Source organism: Nuphar pumila, chromosome 13, assembly GCF_984573655.1.
Source record: "Nuphar pumila chromosome 13, dmNupPumi1.hap1.1, whole genome shotgun sequence".
In the NCBI taxonomy this organism is placed as follows: domain Eukaryota; kingdom Viridiplantae; phylum Streptophyta; class Magnoliopsida; order Nymphaeales; family Nymphaeaceae; genus Nuphar; species Nuphar pumila.
In genome coordinates this window covers 11,892,329-11,915,601 of record NC_143261.1, presented here as the reverse complement: position 1 = coordinate 11,915,601, position 23,273 = coordinate 11,892,329, and the positions used below count along the sequence as shown (strand labels likewise).

Below are 23,273 nucleotides of genomic sequence, written 5' to 3'. Positions count from 1 at the left end.
AATAAAATATGTAAAAAATTATAAAAAATAGCCTTCTTCGAACTTAGTTAAAAATACCTAAAGTGTAAATCACGCATCTACATATGATGTTTATGCCTACATGATATGCATTTATATCTACTTAATCGGTTTACTGGTTTACTATGATTTGCCCATAAGCTGGCCAGATACTAACACGTTTTCATGCCCAAAACCTCTTTGAAAATTTTTCATTTAGGTGCCAACCTTTTGCCCCTAATTCTAAATATGGGACACATATTTCTGAAATTCCAAATATGGGCCAAGCTTTTCTTAAAAACTGTCAAATAAGGGGTCAACGGACTCAACACCCATCATATTGGAAAAGTAGAGTTATTGTATTATTCTTTTAAAATTGAAAAGTACTTATCCTCATAGAAAAAAAGTAAATAGCGTAACATTTTAACGAGGAAGGTCACTGTTGTAATTTGGATTATGATTTAAGTTAAGTTAAAAAATAATGAGAAAAAGTTTGGCCACATATTTGAAATTTCAAACACTAGTGACTTATATTTGAAATTAGGGGCAAACCCGTAAATAAAATTTTCACTACCTCTTTGTACTTTAACCTACTCAAACCCCTTTCAAATAAATATATATATATATATAGAGAGAGAGAGAGAGAAAGAGAAATGGGTTAGTGCTAAACCCATTTGGTGCTAAATTGCATGTTAAATAGGTTTTTTGGGTTTTTTTATTTTATTTATAAATTCTAACCATACAAATGTGATCTATGTACTCTTGAAGCTTTTGATTCCAACACATGGATAGGTTTTTATAAAGTTTGAAAAATCAATGGTCCAAAATCTTTATAAATTTTTGAAGTTCCAAACATCATTTTTTTCATCAAAAATATATGATCCAAGTATGGATTCTTAGTAAATCGACCGTGCCCAACACATTTATAGAGCTGGAAAAGCATAAAAAGCAACGGAGAAGCTGAAAAACCCATTTAGCAGGCAGTTTAACACCAAATGAGTTTAGCAGAGACCCATTACTTTCTTTTTCTCTCTCTCTCTCTCTGATCCAACCCAGTCCGTCTCATCTCCCCAAGCAATGGAATCCCATAAGGGTTTGGGAAAGATATATGGAGAGAGAGAGAGAGAGGATTAGGTGATCTGCCAAATCACTGTGGGAAATGATCTAACATCCCGACCGTCCATTGATTCAATAGCACGTCCCCTGCGAAAGTTGTGGGGCCCCCAAACATAATTTTTTGATGATATCATCATCGACAGCTATAATGATGGCGGTTGATCACCACAGTGGACGGTGGTGATGTTTGATCGTCTTCTCGCTGTGATTTGAGATATATCAGAGGGGCAGCGGAAGTTTTGATCTGCCAAAATCAATAAAAAGTGACAATTTCTACTCATTATAATTTAACGGCAAAAAACGAGCAGTCAAGGTGCAGCCATAATATCAAATATCTGCATTGTTTTTCGAAAAAAACAAATGTGAAGTTTTTTTCTCTCAAATAAAAACATAAATAACAGTAAACATTGCCAGGAAACTGTAAGTCTTTCAATTTTTTATATGTAAAAGTTGATTTTAATTTTTGGCCCAACGTGAGAAAATAGACATTTTCGTTTTATTACAAGAAGAGACAGGATCGGGTGCAATATAATTGCACAAAAATTGTGCATTAAGTACCCAATAGCCATCCATCAGGTCTTGGGCCCCATACCTGACATACCCTGTCCTCAAGAGGGAAGGGGATCATAAGTTTAATGCACAAATATTTGTATAATCATATTGCACCTGATCTTTTCAACTGTCGTTGTGAGCTCAGCCTGTGTCTGGGCCAGGTTCGGCCAGACCCCAAAAACTCAGCACAAGCCTGTATAATATGTTCGATTGTCACCAAACAAATCCAGAAAAACAGACCTGGGTCTGGTCTGGTCCCTCGCAGAGTTTTGGTTTTCTTCGCTTGGTAATGCCTTTTCTTTGCTGACTTAGCATGCTTTTTTCATGGCCTTAAACAGCGGACCTACCAGACGAGCCTGATATTGAAAGTATCCTTTCTTTAGTCAAATAATTTTGGGAAGGGCTTTTGATTCTGTTTTTGATCAGTTAGCAGCTTTTGCTCGCTACTCACAACAACACGGACTTCCTTCTTCGTTCTTTGATTGCCTTAGTAGAGACTCAAGGCCAGGCCTACAAGCATAAAGTGATGACTCTTCTCCACTTAGGATCGAGCATTCTCTTCTTCGAAGCAAGCAAGTGCAAAGCAAGCTTACATATGTTCATTAGATCCAACACACAAGCAAGTAGGCACTACTCTCAAAACTAAATAGGTGAGCTACTTAGCCCGCTATATACTGAATAATAAAGAAGTGGATGGCCAGGCCCCCCGGTTCTTAGGGTTAGGGTATTCCCTATGTTGAGCCTACTAAGATCAGAACTTAACATATTTCTTTTCTTTCACGTTTTACCTACGGTCGAGCAGGCTTTAAGCAAGCTACCTTGGCATTTTCTGCTTAGATCCAAGTGAGCCCTCTTAGCCATCCAACTCACTACTTTAGCTTTATAAAGAATCCCGTGTAAGTAACCGTGACCATGTTTCAAGGAGTTGTTTCAACCGTTAAAGAGAGAGGAGGGCCCACTCTTTCTCTAACGGTTGAGATTGTAGCCTTATCCAGAATGATCTTCTCATTCTAGATAAGCTCCAAGTGAAACAGGAAGCAGTTGCTGGAGTAAACGGCTACCTAGAGGGAGGTAAATCTCCCAGAAACCCTTCTCTTTTTATTAGAGAAGGGATTACTCACTGCGTATGCGATGTGTGAGTAGAAACCCCCTTTGAAGCAGGCCATTTACGATATCCAACCTCAAATCCTTTGTTTTGTTCTTCACTTCGATCCAATAGTGGTATCAGAGCCAGCTTTGGTGGTGCGTCAGGTTCAGTGGTGTGCACGCGATCGACTCCAGACGTCATCAACGAAAAAAAAAAATAGATCAAAAGACAAAAAGGTCAAAGCCATTATTAGTTTTTTTTATCTGACAAATCTCTCAAGAAGAGATTTGCGTTTGCGTTTTTTTTTCTATATCGAAAAAAAAAAACACAAATCCCATCTGGGATCTGTATTAGTTGTTGTAGCTAATCAGAAGCCTCATCGAGAAGCTTCTGTCATTTCTTTTGAAAGAAAATTTTTACGATCGACTCTAGATCACTGAGCAAACATCACAAAAAAAGGGGGTCAGTTTTGTTTTGATTCGATATCAGGCAAATCTCTCAGGAGAGATCTGCATTTCAAAAAAAAAACCACAGATTCCATCAGGGATCTACATCAGGTTTCAGGGAGAAGAGAGTCTCCAATTTTCAAAAACAAAAAGTCGCTGGCATCCGGCGACCGCAGCAAATAATTAAATAATTTTTTTAAAAAAGTTTGATTCCCCGACCTCTGTATCAAAACAGAAGAGATCGGGGTCATTTCTTTTAAAATATATATATTTAATACAAGAGGATCGCCTGCAGCAGGCGACCCCAACAAAAAAAAATCTTAAGAGGTCGTCGGCATCGAGCGACCTCAAAAAGCAAAACAAGTAAAAAAATTCAAAAGGGGAACGAAATTTTTTTCACAGGGTCGCCAGTCACCGGCGATCGCTGGTTTCGTTTAAAAGGTCACTGATATCCGACCGTTTTTTTTTTTTAAAGATCCGGCAGGAAAGGGAATTACCTTTTTTTCCTTTCTTTTCTTTTTTTTTTCTTTCGTTCCCACACCATCGATAACCCTCCGGTGATCTTTGGGTTGCTTCATCGCCCAAGTTCCATCATTTTTTTGTTTCCGGCAAACTAGCCGACGACGGTCATCGACTGTCACAACATAAAAAAAAAACCACCGATCTACCTTCTGTTCGTCGTTGCTGCCCTTTTCCAGCGTATGATCGGAGGCTTTCCCTCTGTCTGTCGTAGCTGCCTATTTTCGGTGAAAGACCAATAACGGTCCTTTTTTTTCTTCACTGCTGCAACAGCAGCAACGCTGTTTCAAAGATCTGCCTGTGGGTTTTCTCGCCTCTGAGAAACGAAAAAGAAAAACCCAAAACCAGTAAACATGGATTACAATTTTTTTCGTTGTTTTGTTTCTACCTCGTCGCTGCGACTCCGACAACGCCTACTTTGACGACCTCTGGGCAGATCTGACTCCATCGCCGGTTTCCTTTTTCTTTTCGATGAATCGATCCGGCAGAGTTCTCCCCTATAGAAAAAAACAAAAAAAAAGCTTCATTGCGAAGCTTCTGTCGATTTTCAAACAAAGGGGATCAGCTATATACTGATTTTCAGGGTATATTATGTTTCCGTCTCCGATCTTTTTTAGAAAGGTCGGTCATATCCCTTAGACAGGTAATTTACATACATACCCTTGCTTTTAGATTAATTATTGGGTATATCCTTCTGCTATTAAATTACATTAGACTTATAATCTTTGTAATTTATTACTTCTTTGTTTTGTTAGTAATCTCGAAAAAGGACTCAGTTTCGGAACATTTTCTAAACAGGGTTAGCTTTCTGTTCTTTTTTTTTTTTTGCAGAAAACCCCTGTTTCTTTTTTAGTTCCTATTTTAGGATTATTCTTGACAATTTTTTTTCTGACTTTTCTGAAATTACAGAAAAGTTGTCAAAGTGTGCAAATTAGCTCAATTTCAATTACAATTATAATCAAGAATATGATTATCATACATTTTATTTTATTGCATGAAATCGAGCTATTGATCATGAATTTTTCTTTGATTATGAACATGTTCTTTTATGCATTCATGATTGATATTGTCTTATTATTCTGCTTGTTGATTATTGGACTTAAACTTATCATGTTATGTCATATTTCAAAAACCAACAGAAAAATGACAAGTAGAGTTTGTGCTACTGAATTAGCTAAAACTAATAAACTCAATTGTTCAAATTTTCATATTTGGAAGAGGAAGATTCCTCTTGTTCTGACACTAAAGGGCATCGAAAATGCCCTTACTACTGAAATGAGTGACCCTGGTGCTATTGCTTCTGACGAGGTTAAAACCTCATACACCAAATACAAAAGGGACAACATATTGGCTAGAACCATCATGTTAACATATATGGATGACGATCTCATTAGGGTTTTTGAGGATTACCCAACAGCCAAATCTGTGTTTGATGCTATCTCCAAGAAATATGATACAACCTCAGAAATACACATTCAACTCCTTTTGAAATAATACAATTCATATCGTATGCAAAAGAATGACAATGTTGTTGACCATGTCAACAAAATGCTAGTTATGGCCAAAGACCTGGCAATTGTTGGAAATGTGATTCCTGACCGGATCCATATATCCACAATTCTGCATAGTTTATCATCCTCTTGGAGAACTTAGGTTGAATTCAAAACATCTAACCTTGGAAGAACTTCCTGCTCAACTAAAAATTGAGCAACAACACATGCAACAAGACCGAAAGAGTGAATTATACTTTGCTAAAGATGGACCTTCTCGAAGTTATAACCCTTCAAGACACCCACAATTCAAGAAGAAATACTTTAAAAGCAATGGCAAATCTGATAAGAAAAATGGTCTAACATTCCGCAAGCCGCAGTCAGCCGCCTCACAGGTGAAGTGCTTTAAGTGTGGAAAACCTGGACACTTCAAGAGAGATTGCAGGAGCCGGAGAATTAATCACAATGGCAGAAACAATGAAAGCAATCAGCAAAAAGCGAGGCGAGATATTATCTGTGTGATATCGGAATGCTCTTATGTGAACCAAGCTCTTTCAGGTTGATGGGTGGACTCTGGGGCAACGCGACATATTGCTATGACAAAAGAGGGAATGGTGAACACGATCGATTACAAACCTGGTGAACATCGAGTGTACATGGGCAACAACACCTACTCTGATGTTATGGGTGTTGGGACATATCGGATTGAAACCACAAAAAATAATGTTTTATTGTCTAATGTCCTATTTGTACCGACAATAAAACATAATCTAGTGTTTGTTCGGGCCTTAATTGCCAAGGGCTTTGAAGTTCGCTTTTTATCCGGAAAAGTCACTATAGGAAAACATGGTCGAGTCCTATTTGGTGGGGTCTTTGATCATAACCAAAGATTGTTTAAAATTTGTGACTCAGACATGAATAAAATTACTTTGACTTCTGCTTATATTGATATTATCCTTAATATGAATGTAAATATATGGCATCAACGACTTGGACACATTAACTTAAACAAGATGAAAAAACTTGTAAAACCACAATTAATACCAGACTTTGATAAATCATCATTCCATAGATGTGAACTTTGTATTTACGGAAAAATGACAAGAAAACCTTTTCCCCAAAATGTCACTAGAGCATCTCAATTATTAGAAATCATACGCACAGACATATATGGTCCTTTCAGGACTCCAACGCATAAAGGAATGCAATATTTTATCTCTTTTATTGACGATTTCTCTTGGTACAATTATGTTTATCTTATAACTTACAAATTTGAAGCATTGGGTAAAATTAAAGAATATCATCAAGAAGTTGAAACACAACTTGGTAGGAAGATTAGAGTTTTACGGGGGGGGAGAATATACCTCAATTGAATTTGTTGAATATTGCAAAGTCAATGGGATCAGACTGCAAACTACTACTCCAGACACACCTCAACAAAATGGTGTGGCTGAAAGGTTTAATAGAACTCTTCTTGATATGGTTAGATGTATGTTATCTAACGCTTCTTTACCTAAAGTATTTTGGGGAGAAGCCTTACATACAACAACATATGTATTAAATAGAGTTCCATGTAAAACTATTGTCACAACCCCTTATGAATCATGGAAAGGAAGAAAACCTTCTCTCTGCCACTTTCGTAGATGGGGTTCTGTAGCTCATATAAAAGTTATAGAATGATCAAGGATACCAGATCTATAAGATATATTTTTATCGGATATCCTAAAGGATCCAAAGGATATAGATTCTATCACCCAGATAAGGGATTAATCGAAAGTAGAGATGTTATCTTCTTGGAAGATCAAAACATGGAAGAAGTTATTCTAGAAATAAATAACGATGATCCTTTTGATCTACAATATGATTCAGATGACATACAAGAACCTATAAGTAATGGCAAACCTGCTGAAATCACTCCTTTTTTTTCTTCGCAACAGTCTAAGGTTGGACAAAAAAGGTCTAGAGCTTCTCCGTCTTATTTTGATGACTATTATGTCTATCTATCAGAGGAACCGTGTTATGCTTTAGACATGAATGACATGAAAGATAACCTGTCATATAGTGAGGCAATAAACTCACGTGAATCAACAGACTGGGTAAAAGACATGGCCGAGAAAATTGAGTCCATTGAGAAAAACCAAATTTGAGAATTAGTTGATTTACCTTAGAAAAGAAAAGTCATTCGTTGTAAATGAGTATTAAAGAAGAAATTCAAATCTGATGGCAGCATTGACAAATTTAAAGCAAAATTAGTTGTTAAGGGTTTCTCTCAGAAAGAAGGATTGGATTATATTGATACATACTCGCCGGTTGCAAAGTTTGCCTCGATAAGGATAATTCTTGCAATAGTAGCTCACTACGACCTAGATCTACATCAATTGGATGTTAAAAGAGTGTTTCTTAATGGTGAGCTTAAGGAAACCATTTTTATGGAGCAACCTGAAGGCTATACAATAAAAGGAAAAGAAAATAAAGTATATAGGTTGAAAAAATCCCTATATGGACTCAAGCAATCACCATGTCAGTGGTACTTAAAGTTTCATAAGGCTATTACATTATTAGGATTTGTAGCAAATAAGTTTGACCATTGTGTTTATGTCTGAAAAAGTGAGAGTAAATTTGCTATTCTCTCATTATATGTGGATGACATTCTTCTGACTGGAAATGATAATGATATGATCGTTAAAACTAAGTTATGGTTAAATTCACAATTCGAAATGAAAGACATGGGAGAAGCATCCTATGTTCTTGGAATTAAAATCACTCGAGAGAGAAGCTCCAAACTTTTAAGCTTGAGTCAAGAAAGATATTTATATCATATACTCAAGAAATTCAAAATGAGTGATTATAAGCCAGTAAGAACACATGTGGTAAAAGGTGTTAAGTTGAGTAAAAATGATAGTCCAGGTAATGGACAAGAAAGGCTAAATGTCTCTTATGCTCAAGTTGTCAGAAGCTTGATGTATGTTATATTTTGCACTAGGCCGGATATCAGCTTTGTTGTTGGCCTCGTTAGTCGCTACCAGAGTAATCCTAGTTGGCCACACTGGCAAGCAGTAAAGAGAATATTTCGATATTTGAAAGGGACTATAAACCTAAAATTATGTTTTCAAGGTGATACTTTAGAATTAACTGGATATTCTGATGCTGACTTTGCAGGCAGCAAGGATGATAGTAAATCCACCTCTAGATATGTTTTCCTCCTGGGAGGAGGTGCAGTTTCCTGGTCTTGTAAAAAACATGGTTGTGTAGCACAGCATACTCAGGAAGCGGAATATATTACATGTAATGCAGCTGCCACATTTGTCGTTTGGATAAGTCGCTTCATTAGTGATTTGAAGCAGAAAATAACCAACGGGCCAGTCCAGATTTATTGTGATAATCAGGTTGCCATCTCTCTTATAAAGAGTGGAGTTGATAATTAAAAAAGTAAACATATAATGGTAAAATACCATTATATTCATGATATGATTGAAAGGAATGAAATCAAAGTCAGTTACTTGCCTACATCTGATATGATTGTTGATCCTTTAACCAATGGTATATTAGAGGAAATGTTTTCAAAACATGTATCCGGTATAGAATTAAGATATGTCTAATATAGACATATGACTGGATGAGAAATTCAACTATATAACTCATTCCAGGATATTGATGCAATGAAAATACTCCAATAGTGGGAGGCCAAAACCTGCATCTAGTTTTGTTCCACATGGCCAAGTAGGAGATGTAAGTAATCGTGGCCATGTTTCACGAAGTTGTTTCAATCGTTAAAGAGAGAGGAGGGATCACTCTTTCTCTAACGTTTGAGACTGTAGCCTTATCCAAAATGATCATCTCATTCTGGATAAGCTTCATGTGAAACATGGAAGCAGTTGCTGGGGTAAACAGCTACCCAAAGGGAGGTAAATCTCTCAGCAACCCTTCTCTTTTTATTGGATAAGGGATTACTCACTACGTATGCGATGTGTGAGTAGAAACCCCCTTTGAAGCAGGCCGTTTACGATATCCAACCTCAAATCCTATGTTCTCTTCTTCACTTCGATCCAACATCCCACACATGTATCGTATCCTTCCCGTTTTAATTAAGTATCTTTTTGGATAATTATAGTGGCTCACTCACATGAGCAAGATCGATGTACATTGAGAGGGGGGGGGGGGGATTTCCCTGAACATAGTCCTTTCTTTTCAGGCAGTGTTGGTTTGGTCCATGGCCCGTTGGATGGTCGGTGCAAGGCATCCTTCGCTTCAGGGCTGTCCCTCGGTGTGGCCAGTACTCAATACTGTCGCACTATCGAGTACCGTGCTAGTGCTAAACACATTTCAAGCAATGCAGCCCACCTTAGACCCCGATCCCGCCTGGTCCAACTCATGAACTCCTCCAAGACCGGAATTCGAGTTTAGGAAAGGCTCCTGGTGGATCGGTCTTGTGCCCAGGATCTTTATCGGATCCGACCCGTTTACGAAAGCAATCAAATCCCATAAGGAGCGGTGGAGAAGAGATCCGAATAGAGGAAAGAGAAGATTTCTCTCTCTCTCTCTCTCTCTCTCTCTCTCTCTCTCGCGCGCGCGCGCGCGCGCGCATGGCGACGGTCTCGTCTGCAACGGCCCTCTCCTTCTCTGCCTTATCGGCGAAGCGCGCCGGAAATTCCCTCTCCGGACATCCATCTGTCATCCTCTTCCCTTCTCAGAAAGAGTAAAGACACCCTATTCTGAATTCCTCTTGTTTTCTTCGTCTTCTTCGTGTTGTTTGAGTCTGGTTTGATGGGGGAAGTCTGTATCGTCGTGCTTTCAGTTGTTTTTATGTTTCCGCGATCGGTCTATCGATATCTTCCACGAGAAGGAGATGGGTAGCAGCGGCGACTAGCCTCCTAACGGAGACTTCTGCCGAGGGCAGAGCGGAGGCCGAGACTAAGGTAGGAGGGAGTGACCGCCCCGGTGTTTCGCTTCCGTTCCGAGTCGGCCACGGGTTCGATCTGCACAGGTTGGAGCCGGGGCTGCCGTTGATTATCGGAGGGATCGATATCCCTCATGACAGAGGATGCGAAGCTCATTCCGACGGTAAATTTCTAGGGTTTTAATCCTTCTTTCTTTATCATTTGCCGTTGTTTCGCTAGGGTTCTGTCATGGTTTTTTTTTTAATTAATTCATTTTTTGAGTGATATTCAGTATAGTTTCATGTTTAGTCCCTACTTTCGATGGGAATGAACTGCAGAATCAGGAAATTCTTTTGGTCAGTTCAGTCCTAAAATTTTCCGCATAGATTGTTGAGAAACATGCATTGAATTTGTCGAAAAAATTGGAATCATAGAGAAAAGGGTACTGTGAATAAATCAAGTTCCACTTTTTTTTTCAGATAATTGTTGATCGAGTTCAGAATCGTGACTTGCATTTTTTTGTTATGTTGGAAAGAGTTCAAAATTTTACACTGAATAACAAATGACATTGCCTATATGATTGTGGGAAAACATTTTTTTTTATGGCTTTCCTCTCTTTCTTTATTTTTTATTGGAATTTCTGACTATTCTTTATTTTGGGTGCTGTGGGAGGAAAACTTACATTCAGAAGGTCAATTGTGATTATTTTTATGTATCCGTTACATACTTAACCTCTTAGGTTTTATACGCTTTGGTTGATTAAGGGTCTTTAAACGCATAGGTGACTTAGGGTCCAATTGGAGGAGAAAGACAATTGGTCTGTTGTCTATAGTAAGTTATGTTTCTGATGTATGAAATTCTTTCCAATGAATTACATTAACCATGAATATCATGTTTCTGCCTATGTTTTTATTGTACTTGCTTATCTTTTCACATTAAATGAGTGTACATGCATTTCCGTCTGACTATTGAATTGAACAACAAATTGCAGGGGATGTGCTGCTGCACTGTGTTGTTGATGCAATTTTGGGAGCGTTGGGACTTCCAGACATTGGTCAGATCTTCCCTGATAGCGATCCTAAATGGCGGGGTGCAGCATCATCTGTCTTCGTGAAAGAAGCCGTATGCTTCTCCATCCATATCATGGCATCTCATTTCAGCTTTCACGATACAAATTTTACTTAGGTTTTTTTTATTGAGTTGTTATGAACAAGGAGTTCATATTTTTTGGCCTGTTTTACTGCTCTTGTTTGGTAAGTGATGTTTTCAAAAGGGTCCTTCCATCAGTTTAGCTTGATGGGCTTTCCATGTTGCACATGTATATGCAAAAGGATTTTACATTACAACCATCTTTTCCCCTTCAGGACAGACACTTTATTGAATATCCAAGTTTGGTGTTAAATAATTTGCCATAAGGTGTGCTAGTTAGGCAATGATGTTTATTTGAGTATTTCTTCCATAATTTGTAAATTGTAATCATGGTGGTTGCTGTCTTCTGTGTACTGTGTTTATTTTACGTAGTAATATGAACGGTAAAAGGCTATGGTTTCATAAGAACTAATTGCCCATGATAGAGCTGAAGATGTGCTCTGCCATTTAATTTGCACTTGTAAACATATAGATTCGTGAGAATTTCTGTAAAATAATGCTTACTGAATTATCTTGTGTGGTTCGTATTCCCCTTTGACCACAAGTTTGTTTCCTCTATGCATGCATATTCCTGTAAACTTTGTATATCTACAATTTTGCTTGCTTATATGTATACATATCCTTATCATTGCTTCAGCTTGTTATCAGTTATTTTGATGTGAATCCTGAGTTTTGTGAAGGCAGACCATGTCTAGTTGGGAGCGTCGGGAGAATGAGTTGGGAGAGAATCTTTTGTTAGCCCTTCATATTGAGTCTCAGGGTTCATCATCATCTTAAATGATAGAATATAGCTGATTCAAAGTCACGATGTCATACAGCCAATGGTGTTAAGATTAATGTAATATATATATATATATGAGAGACGAGTCAAACTAGCTTTGACTTGCTCCCAACGGCTAGAATTCTAGCCGTTGGGAGCTCTCTCCCACATATGAGACTTGCCCTCTTTTTCACTTGTTCTCTCCTTCTCTTCTCAATCTTTCTCTATAAATATGGGTGGGTGGGTGCCTTTGCAAGGTGAGAGAGTGATGGGTAGTATTAAGGTTGTATATTATTTTTAGTTGAGTGAATTGTAGTGAGGTTTTAATGTAATTTTATTTTGTATTTCTTTTAATGTTCATTATAAATAAAATTATTCGATATGTGTCTTTTAATTCTTAAGCTTGTTGTTTAAATGTATAATGTTTTGAGTTTTGGAGATCATCATGGAGTGCATTGGAATCCACACCATTTTGTGGCATGGTATTAGAGCAAGGCATCGGTCTTGGAAAGGATTCGTATTAGTAAATGAAATGGATTCAAAGATTTCACATTTCGGTATGTATCTTTGGCTTCTTGTCTTTTATATGTATGGTAAGTTTTAAAATAAGTTATGTTAAAAATAAATATTTTTTGTGAAGTATGTAAAAAATTGTGGTGTTTTGATATCTCTTAGACTATGGATACGTGTAGTGTAAAACTATATTTTGCATATGCTTTTACATACTCATTTCATTTGATAAAAATTATTTATTTTTATATTGTCCCTTATTGTGTATCCTCTTGTGGCATTTGTGATTGTGTTCTTTTAGAACACCTCTTTTTGGTTCCCTTTGTAGGTATTTCGAGTGTGTTCTTTAGAGAACACCTTTGTAATTATCCACTCAAGTTGAATATGTGGCTTCTTATAATATTATGTGTTTTGGAAAAATACTAAAATTTATATTTCTTGACATATGTATGTACTATCTTTGAAATTTTTTATGATGTGATCAAGCATAATCTTTTATCGTGATCTATTTTTAATGAGGCCTTTTTTAATATGTTATTTCATATATATTTGAGCAATATTGCTCTATTAAATAAAGATTATTTTCAAATGACACGTGTTGGATTAAGATTTTCTTTTTTATATGCCTTAATTATTGAAAGGCATAAACTTGGCTTGTTATCGTATAAAATGTGTTTATCTTTTGTGATTTCTCTCTTGCATATTGACATTCTACATCATGTTTATTAAAAAAATATTATGAGAAAAATCTCATGTTTAGTGTGATCATATATATATGGATCTATATAACTCTTTGGGAATCTCCATTTGATTGTCTTCAATTGCTTCATAATAGACTTTTGATTTAGCTCTAACTTCTTAAGTCATATGTGTTCTTGTCTCTTTAATAAGATTTATTGATCTTTTGTATAAGATTTGCTTAGTGTATTTGGTTTTCATTGGTGGATTTATGATCTTTTATGAGGTTCTCAAACTTCATAATTTCACCACCTTTATGAAGAGTGATTATATTGATTATAACTCGTTATTTGCTTATTCAAGATTATGAAAATTGTCATAAGACATCTTATATTGCATATAATTGCATCAATTTACACTTGTGCATATGATTGCACTATATTCATTCGAAATTTGCATCTATCATTATTAGGATTTGATTTGAAACTTTATTTTTTCAAATCGGTTCTTATATATGAACTCACTTAAAAATTGATTTTCGTAAGTATTTATTGCCTTCTTATGGCATTTGTGTTGTCCATCACAGACTTTTATATGATGCATCATTCTTCTTGGCCTTGTTATTGTTGAATCAGAGATGTTTGTTGGGGTGAGTTGCGTGCACTTCGTTCTGTCATTTTAGATTGTCAACTTATAGTTTGGCTCTAACTAGCAGATATGTGATCTCTGATTGTGAGTGTGTTGAGTCACTCATTTGTTGTTGACCATTGTCTTTATTATGGATGCTTATAATTATGTGTATCCTTGATGACTATCTATTTTGAAACCATGGTGTTTTGAAATATTGTTAAAATTGATATTTTTATTGATGGCATTAGTGTGTTTCCATTACAAGCCTTCTTACCTCAGGTGTCTTCTTCTTTTTATGCCTCTTATCTAAGTGTTATTATATATAGACAATAGATGTTTGTTCATACGTTCATGTATGTTTTTAGCCCTTTGTTGGCATTGAGATTATATACTTGATCTAGTCGCTAATACACTTATTTTTTTTAGTGTCATTATATGTAGATAAAAGATGTTTATTCACACCTTCGTGTGTAATTTTAGCTCATTGTTGGTTTTATACTCTTGATCTAGTCGTTGATACACTTGTTTTTTAAGTGTCATTATATGTAGACAAGAGATGTTTATTTATACTTTCGTGTGTCATTTTAGCCCTTCGTTGACATTATACTCTTGTTCTAGTTGTTGATACACTTGTTTTTAAGTGTCATTATATGTAGACAAGAGATGTTTAATCACACCTTCGTGTGTAATTTTAGCCCATTGTTGACATTATACTCTTTATCTAGTCGCTGATACATTTATTTTTTAGTGTCATTATATGTAGACAAGAGATGTTTATTCACACTTTCGTGTGTGATTTTAGTCATTTGTTGGCATTATGATCTTATTGTAGTTGCTGATACACTTGTTTCTAAGTGTCATTATATGTAAACAAGAGATGTTTATACACACCTTTGTGTGTGTCTTCGGCCCTTTAGTGGCATGATGATTATGCTCTTCTTTTAGTTGTTGATACACTTGATATTTGAGGTTTGAAGGCTTAGGAGGTGGTTATTTGTGATGGTTAAACTAGTGTTTTAATTTGCAAAATTTATTCATTATGATGTATGCGATTTTTTTTAATCTATTCGTAATTTGTCTAAACTCATTTTCTCTTTTATGAGAAATAGTTGTTGAAATATGCTCATGCATTTTGCATTATGATTTATTTGCATAAGTTATTTCATGGTTAATTGTTGGATAAGTATATATTCATTAAATAATATATTTTATACTTGTTTGTGTTTTCCTTCGTTGGCTCTTTGTGTTGTCCCATAGTGGACTTGTACTTATGCACTTTTGTGCTTGTATTGGACCTTTGCATTTTTATGTTGTTAATGCTTGGACTTGTACGTGCTTTTGCATTTTATTTTTTGTAAATTTCGCATATTTTATTATGTGTTTTTCTAAGCATTTCATTAGTTAAATCTCGTATCAGTATGCCCATAGTGGCTATTGTGTGCATTTGATTGCTCTTGAGTGCTTGGGCACCTTTATTGTATTTGTGTAAATCTTTATTGAGATTCTTTTATTTTTGCTTATTTTCAGGTATGTGTTGTTGAAAGTTTGTTTATTTATTATTGGTCCATATGTGACTTTTTTATTGGTTTTAAATTATTGCATGGTTCATTCGTATATGCATTAATTGTTAATTTAAATATTGTTTCTAATTTATTCATGCCTATTTATATCTTCTGCTATATGAAGATGGTTTGTTATTGAGTTATTTCTTCGTAGTATTAATAATGATGAAAAATTATTATTGTTATACATTAATGTCTTTTGGGATAAATATATGAGCATGATTTTCATTGTTTTCATCTCTCGTAATATTATTCTATTATAGTTGAGGTTGTCAATCACTATCATGTTTGTAGTTAATGGCTATTCAAAATTCTTACTTTAAATTATTTTGAAAATTGTTAAAATTGACTTATTTTGTATGTATCTTATGTTTGCATGTTTGTTGTAATGACCCCAACTTGTACCCATGAAAAAGTAAAAAAAAAATTTAAGTGCGAAAACATTCTCAGAAATTCGGGGCTTTTACAGTTACAACGCATCCACAACCACAAGGAATCTTATATTCACCTTTCAAACCAAACCAAACTTTATTTATTAAAGTGCATAGATGCAGACATAAGCAAATAAAATATAAATAAAGCAAAAAGAAAAGTCACATTGTCCAAAAGAATCTGTCAAACAGTCATGTGGTCTTTTCGTAGCCCTCTCGAAAGCAAGTCGTCTCCCTGTGCCTCTGAAGCTGTAAAAAACACAAAAGTAGGGATGTCAAAATCCAAAGAATATTGTATACGAATCTCTCTAATGAAACAAATAAATAAAAAGAACATAAATAAGATTTATAAAATATTTTAGAGGGATGCAATTATGACAATTTCATAACTCAATTGACTATTCATGCAAAAAGGAACAATTATTAAGCATGAGTGAACAATTTAATAAACAACATGGATCACAAATTAAGCAATAAAACATTTAACATGCATTAGGGAACAAACATCATGCATTCACCAATATATAACAATTAAGAAAACAAGTAAATATGCATGATCTAATGCATAGCAAGAATATGCTTGATTTGTATGCACATGCATGAATGAATTATTATCTTTTATTAGAGTTTTCTTTACATATAGATGTCCATATTAAATGCACATGATTTAAGTTTCTCTTTTTATTACTGTTGCCCGCGGATACTCCAGACGGGTAAAATTTTTTGAGGTCAAGTTAGGTCCTCAGGGTAACTTAGCATACAAGTTATATTTTATTACTGGGTTCCAAACTTGGCCCTCGTTCGAAACATTAGACATCTAAATTTAATGTCAGGACATCAAATTTCACAAGTATCACTTTCTTGGTATACCAAAACAACAGTTGTGTCTACACACTACCCTCGGTTAAAGTGACAGATTCTTCCTAAAATCGTGGTCAGGAGAAAAACCTCAATATCGGGTTCATGGATAATAACAATGCACACGAAGTTTTAGTATCCTCAAAGTTTTCAAAAACCGTAATGTTCAAGATTTTCATACTTTTAGAAGGGACATCAAGGAAATGTATATTACACTGTTCTTTAATTTCTTTTATCTTGTTATTAATTTATCTTATTTAAATTATAATTCAGTATGCAGAATTAATAACACAAGTTTGTATATCCACATGCGAAGCTCTTCACGGGACCACAACTCGTGGCATCATAGAAGAGTGCAATTAGAACAATCATATTATATCTGATTTTTGCAATGCATAGAACAAGTAAAACAAAGAGCAACACATGCTCAAAGCTCACACAGCTCATGATGATCCATTTTGATCATCGATGCATTCATACGCAAAAATCATGAATCACATGCCATTATGCATTCATTTCACATGTCTTTCAATGCGCAATTATGTTCACCAATATAGATGAAACAATAATATTCATATGCATGTGCATGAGTTCACACATTCATGTTAAGTGTATGCTTTCATTCAATACACATATTCATGTAAAATGCATGCTTTCATTCATGAATCCTTTCAATTAAACATGTGAACATTCATGCCATTATGTTTATGAAAAAAAAAACATATCTATTTCATGTAGGCACCCACCTGGAAGTAACTTTGCAATGATACTCTGATTTAGCATGATATACTAAATGCAAGCATGTAATAATCTCATTCTTTTATATGCACAAAGTCAAGTTTAATTCAAATACAAATCTGGAAATGCATAATTGAGTTTGTTTGTTTTTTTCCTAAAAAGCCATCAGCACCCTGCCGACCTAGTCGGCTCGGGCTCGGCTCCAGCCCAGCCGACTCAGTTGGTTGGGCCTGGCAGCCACTTCACAAGTCCAGACCGGACCTGTGGGCACCCTGCCAAGGCCTGGCAGCCAGCCGAGTGCGACTCGGTTAGGTCTATGCAGCTCGGCAGGCCTGTCAAGGTGCTGCCAAGTCTGGCCAGCCGAGTTCGGCTCGGCTGGTCTGCCGAACATACTGCAACCCAAAAAGAATCCAAATTTTTTTTTCTATGAGGTGCCTGCCCAAAATCTTAAATTCATCGGGCATGTACGCATTAAAAGAGCCCACATTCAAGACTGCATGCACTACAAAAATTAAATTTCACATAGACGTATGTATCTAAATCCACCTCCAAGTATATGCAGTCATTTTCCACATAAGTATGCATGATTATAAGACTCTTAGATTAGAAATACAAGGATTTATGAATTCATGTTTCAAAAGTGCATGGATAGGTAAACACACACTCACGCATGCACAGATTCATAGTCAAATAAACATGCTTATGCATGTATATGTATGCACAGATTTCCTCTCAAACCTACATGCATATGCCAATTTCTTTTTTTTTGCATTACTTATCCAAGATTTCTCATGCACTAAATCTGAACCAGATTTGCACATGTTACAACAACAACTACTACTACGCCTTCATCCCAAAACAATTGGGGTCGGCGATATGAACCAAAAAAGAAAATCATTCTAGGTCTTCCACATGAATCCTTCTCCTCCAATCATTTCTATCCAATGCACATGTTACAAACATGACAAATCTGTCCCAGTTTAGGGATTCGTGACACGTACGAAGAACATATACGAAGACAAGCATTAATATATATATTTTCTCCAAAACAAACCTGAAAAGATAACACAACACTCATATTAGAGTAAATATTCAGATTTACTTTTTTCCCATGGATTTTCTCAAAACATTGCATGAAATCGAATCCATGCTCTTTTTCTCATTCGAAACAAGAGAGAAGCTCATATCATATGTGTAGAGCGAAAAGAAATATGAATTTGATGGTGAAAACGTTGGATGATCGAAGAAAGCCCATTCTTCTTCCTTCGTTTCCTCCATTTTCCTCTCTTTTCTCTCTCTTTTTTTCCTTCTCTTTCTCTTTTTTTTTAAGACTATAAATAGGAGAGGGGGGTGACCCTCCCCCCCCCCTCTCCTGCCCCTTCTAAATGGGCTGAAGAGAAAGAGTGCTCTCCCCAATGGACTCTCTTCTCTCTTGAGAGTTTCGAAAATTTTAAAACTCTTAAGTGTTGACTTTTCAAAATTTTAATTCACTTGGACTCTAAGTCTCTCAAACCTTCTTAGATCCTTCTAGGCGTGTTTAAGTACTCTACTAAGAGTCCTAAACAAATATCAAAATAAAATTTTGGAATTAAATAAAATTAATTAATTAATTAATTAATTATAAAATATTAAATAGTAAATAAATTTTCAGAAGATTCCAAAAGTTGCCATATTAACTTGGGAGACTTCTTAACATTAATTAACTTCAATTTAAAAGTATCTAATGAATTTAAAGTTGAAAATTCGTTGGGCATGGATTTGGATTTGGATTTGGATTCAAGATTTAAATCCATCTCCAAAAATCTAAATGGGTCTTGGGCTGGATCAATACCAGATTAATATGGGTCTTGGATAGAGTCCAGATCCATATTAATTTGGATCAAATCCATCGGATCCAGCCCGATCCAAATCCGGATCCGAACTGACAAACTGCTCTTTTTTTGAAAAAATGTGATTTTCAGGTCAATCGTAACCCAAATCCGAAAAACTAAAATACCATTATGCTCAGAATTTTGAGACACATCCAACGATATATAACTCGAATTTCGCCTCTGAAATTCGTTCGAAAATAACCCGAATTCCGCTCGAATTTTTCTTGAATTTAAAGGTTGGAAATAAAACTTTTTCTCACGTTTTAAGTAGCTCGTTTAGGCCTTGACAATGAGACCTCGGCCAAGCCCAGACTCGAAAGCATCGGCCTAAAATTAAGAATCTACCAATTTTTCATCTATCCTAGTGAAGATGCGCCAAATGAAAAAACTTGATGAAGTCCACGAAGACATCTTGTGCAATGGGTTTCTTCTTTTGTAATTTTAAATTTATAGTGAAACACTGTAAGTTTGAGAGGGAGTGTTAAGATTAATGTAATGTAATGTAATATATATATATATATATATATATGAGAGAGAGAGAGACAAGTCAAACTAGCTTTGACTTGCTCCCAACGACTAGAATTCTAGTCGTTGGGAGCTCTGTCCCACATATGAGACTTGTCATTTTTTTCATTTGTTCTCTCCTTCTCTTCTCAATCTTTCTTTATAAATATGGGTGTGTGTGTGCCTTTGCTAGGTGAGAGAGTGATGGGTAGTATTAGGGTTGTGTATTATTTTTTGTTGATTGCATTGTAGTGATGTTTGAATATAATTTTATTTTGTACTTTTTTAATGTCCATTATGAATAAAATTATTCATTTACATTTTGATGTGTCTTTCAATTCTTAAGTTTGTCGTTTAAATGTATAATGTTTTGAATCTTGGAGATCATGATGGAGTGCATTGGAATCCGCACCATTTCGTGACAGATGGTCCATGTTTTTGTGTTCTATGAATGCACCCTCTCTGATTTCATGTTTACGCACGGGTTCTATTTTTAAGGTATTAGTGTGTAAAGCACATTGTAATTAACTAGCCTATCTGGTCCTATCTGTTTAACTTAATCTCTGCACTTCTACAGAAGGAAGCGTCAGATCTAAGTTGATTGGTATTTTTCTTTCATTTTGCTTGGAGTTTTCTATCAAATATTTGCATCCGCTGGCATAATTTCTTATGTATTATACTGATATCTTATGGTCCTAGTGCTGTTTCTGATGTTGAATGGTCGTGGTGATTTCTCAGACCTTTGATTGGTTGTGTTGTCTCTGAATGAACCTTTTTCTCAAAATGTGATTCAAATCAAGTCATTTACCTGTTCCATAATGAATAATTTGGCATTGGTAATAGCTCTGGAGATTTGCTTTTGCACTTCCAGACAAGCTTTGACATCACCTCCCCTGAATTTTGACAACTCAGATATATTTGATCTAGATACACCAGATAAGTTGCAAAAGTGAATTTGTCTGGCTTTAAGAAGATATACTAACTGCTTTAAAAGTTTATCATTATATTAGCTGAGAACTGCAGCATCACTTGTGATTGGAACTTGTGGCACCATGGCACTGGCTGGATAATTTTATATGAATGATTTGAATGTCATTATCATTTTTGAAGTTGTACTCACTATTGATTTTGAACATCTCTTTTTATCGTGGAATAAAAGGATGGTTTCTCTGATCTTTTGCCAGGATTCATATGGCTTTTCTTCCGTTTCTGGCCCCCTCCGTTTTCCCCTTATGTTCATCTGTTGTATTTTTCATGTTTTTTCAGGTCAGGCTCATGCATGAGGCAGGTTATGAGCTTGGAAACTTAGATGCCACCTTGATCCTTCAGAGACCAAAACTGAGCCCCCACAAGGAGGCTATACGATCTAACTTATGTGAGTTGCTTGAAGCCGATCCTTCTGTGGTCAACCTTAAGGCAAAAACTCATGAGAAAGTTGACAGCCTTGGGGAGAATCGAAGCATTGCTGCTCACACTGTAGTTCTCCTAATGAGAAAGTAATGTCCTTGAAATGGCCAAAGATATTTCAATTTGTCACTACAAAATCTCAGCTCATGCCAAGTGGGGCAACCTTGCCGCTCTGGCCCCTAATAGATGCATCATCTTGGATGCCTCGCACAGCTAGTAGTCTAGCTGGAAATGGAGTCATTAATTTCCTACTTTTGGGGGTCTTGGGTTCTTTCACATTTTAAAGAAATGGTTGTATACTCACATTATATGAGACTTTGCTTGTTAGTTGTAAGCTTGAAAGAAATATTCTGATTACGAAATCATCAACTGAGATCTGATGTCATATCAGTTGTCGGAGCAGTGATCTACGTTCTGCACAAGTTTTCTCTTTCATGGGGGCTACCATTCAAATGGATAGGTTACTCAAAACCAGAGTTACTGGAAGCTTCATATATAGGTGGGAAACGCTCTTCCTGGATACTCGCTTCAGATGTGAGAAACTCCTCGTTTCTGAAACTTAATAAGAATCTTGATTCTCTTACACTTCTCATGCTTTTCACATGTTTCTTTTATTGTTGTACATGATTCCATTGTCTCTCAAGTTTCTTTTCATGTTTTTCATGTGTTTCCTTTCACACCTTCCACTCACTTATATACTTATTATAAATTAGCAACCATCATTTTTAGATTTTGAGAAAAAATTAATTTTTACATTACAAAATCACAAATTTAATGTCATTTTTTTTAGTTTTTATTCTCTTCTCCTTTGATTGGTATTTTGCTTCCCACTCAATCTCATGTCACTTCTTTTTTATTCCTATTTTGTTTTTAAATTGATTCTTTGCTTCTGGCTTTTTAAAAATTTTAAAATATCTAGCTTCTCGCCTCTGCTTCTTAGTCTGGTAACCTTGCTCAAAACTGGTTGAAAAGCTTAAGCAAGGGATTAATGATTGCAGGGCATCCATGAGTCTTTGTTTCAGGCAAGTGGGAAGGAAATGAGTCCCCTTATGAAACACATGAAACTCCAAGGTTTTTTATGAGGAAGTGTGACTTCATTTACATAGGCTCTGTTTGAGGGAGCTCACAATCGGAGGTGGCTAGGAAGGCAACTAAGAAGTCCACAAATGTTGTGGATTTGACATTTCTATGATACCTGTTTGAGAGCACCTCTAAAATTTTCGCTCAAGGATTTAAGATATCTATCGCCAACTGTTTGGGTTGAAATATGGATTTTGCAATTGCTTCCTTAGTTGTCGGTTCCCAAACAAAGGTTTTCATCACAGTATTTGTGAATAAGGGCTTTGAATTATGTTTTGTTCAGAGTATGGATTTAGACAGGAGATATAATTTGGAGACAACTATATAGGGTGAACACAAATAATGTTGTGAAAAAACATAAAATTACAAATAAAAATGAAGGAAAGAACCCTTGAACAAGAAAGAACAACAGATTTGAACTCAGTTTACATTCATAAACATTTGCTCAAATACTTGCAAGGCAAGAAAAATGAAAAACCAAAAATCATAGGTATACAGTCACGTTTGGGCTTTACCCACAGTGTAGATAGAGTTCCTAGGGCTAGGTACCAGCAAATAGGCAGTCTTTTTCGAATGTACATAAGAGAGGGACGAACCATCTTTCTAACTTGATGTTGAAAAACAACCATCACACCCTCTACAAATTCCACAACAGGCGATGGCTCAAAAAAAAAAGAAAAAAACTTTTTCATAGCCTCGGAACACAAGGTGGTTGAAGAAAGAGAAAGGGAAACGAGAGAGAGAGAGAGAGCTAGGTTGTTGAAGAAGAAGGAGAAAGAAGTTGGCATGGGAGAAGAGCAATCAAGTGATCTGTCAAATCACTTTAAAAAAGTGATTTGTCATCTTCACAGTTCATTGCTTCATTCTATGGTCCGTATATTGTGGAAGATGACGATGCCTAACCAGTTTTCTTGAAATGATTTGACAGATCACTTGATCCTCTCCAGCCTTGGTTTTGAAAGAAAACCCAACCCAAATAGAGCTTAAACCGGACCTGACAAAATCAAGGGT

General features: G+C 35.8%; 1 protein-coding gene across 1 annotated transcript; it reads left to right on the top strand.

The window, feature by feature from the left end:
- Window positions 1-9,722: 9,722 nt before the first annotated feature.
- Window positions 9,723-21,765, top strand: LOC149817771 (2-C-methyl-D-erythritol 2,4-cyclodiphosphate synthase, chloroplastic-like). Its single transcript, XM_089985004.1, has 4 exons — window positions 9,723-9,903; window positions 10,003-10,268; window positions 11,076-11,206; window positions 21,042-21,765. Exons 1-4 carry the CDS (start codon window positions 9,791-9,793, stop codon window positions 21,273-21,275), a joined length of 744 nt encoding a protein of 247 aa, XP_089841130.1. The 5' UTR covers window positions 9,723-9,790; the 3' UTR covers window positions 21,276-21,765.
- Window positions 21,766-23,273: the final 1,508 nt, after the last annotated feature.

What these genes read in the sequence shown, in the direction of transcription:
- LOC149817771 (XM_089985004.1), top strand. Translation starts at nt 9,791, where the DNA reads ATGGCGACGGTCTCGTCTGCAACGGCCCTCTCCTTCTCTGCCTTATCG. An exon ending in ATGCGAAGCTCATTCCGACG is followed by an intron (nt 10,269 to 11,075) that starts GTAAATTTCTAG and finishes AACAAATTGCAG; the next exon opens with GGGATGTGCTGCTGCACTGT. An exon ending in CTGTCTTCGTGAAAGAAGCC is followed by an intron (nt 11,207 to 21,041) that starts GTATGCTTCTCC and finishes ATGTTTTTTCAG; the next exon opens with GTCAGGCTCATGCATGAGGC.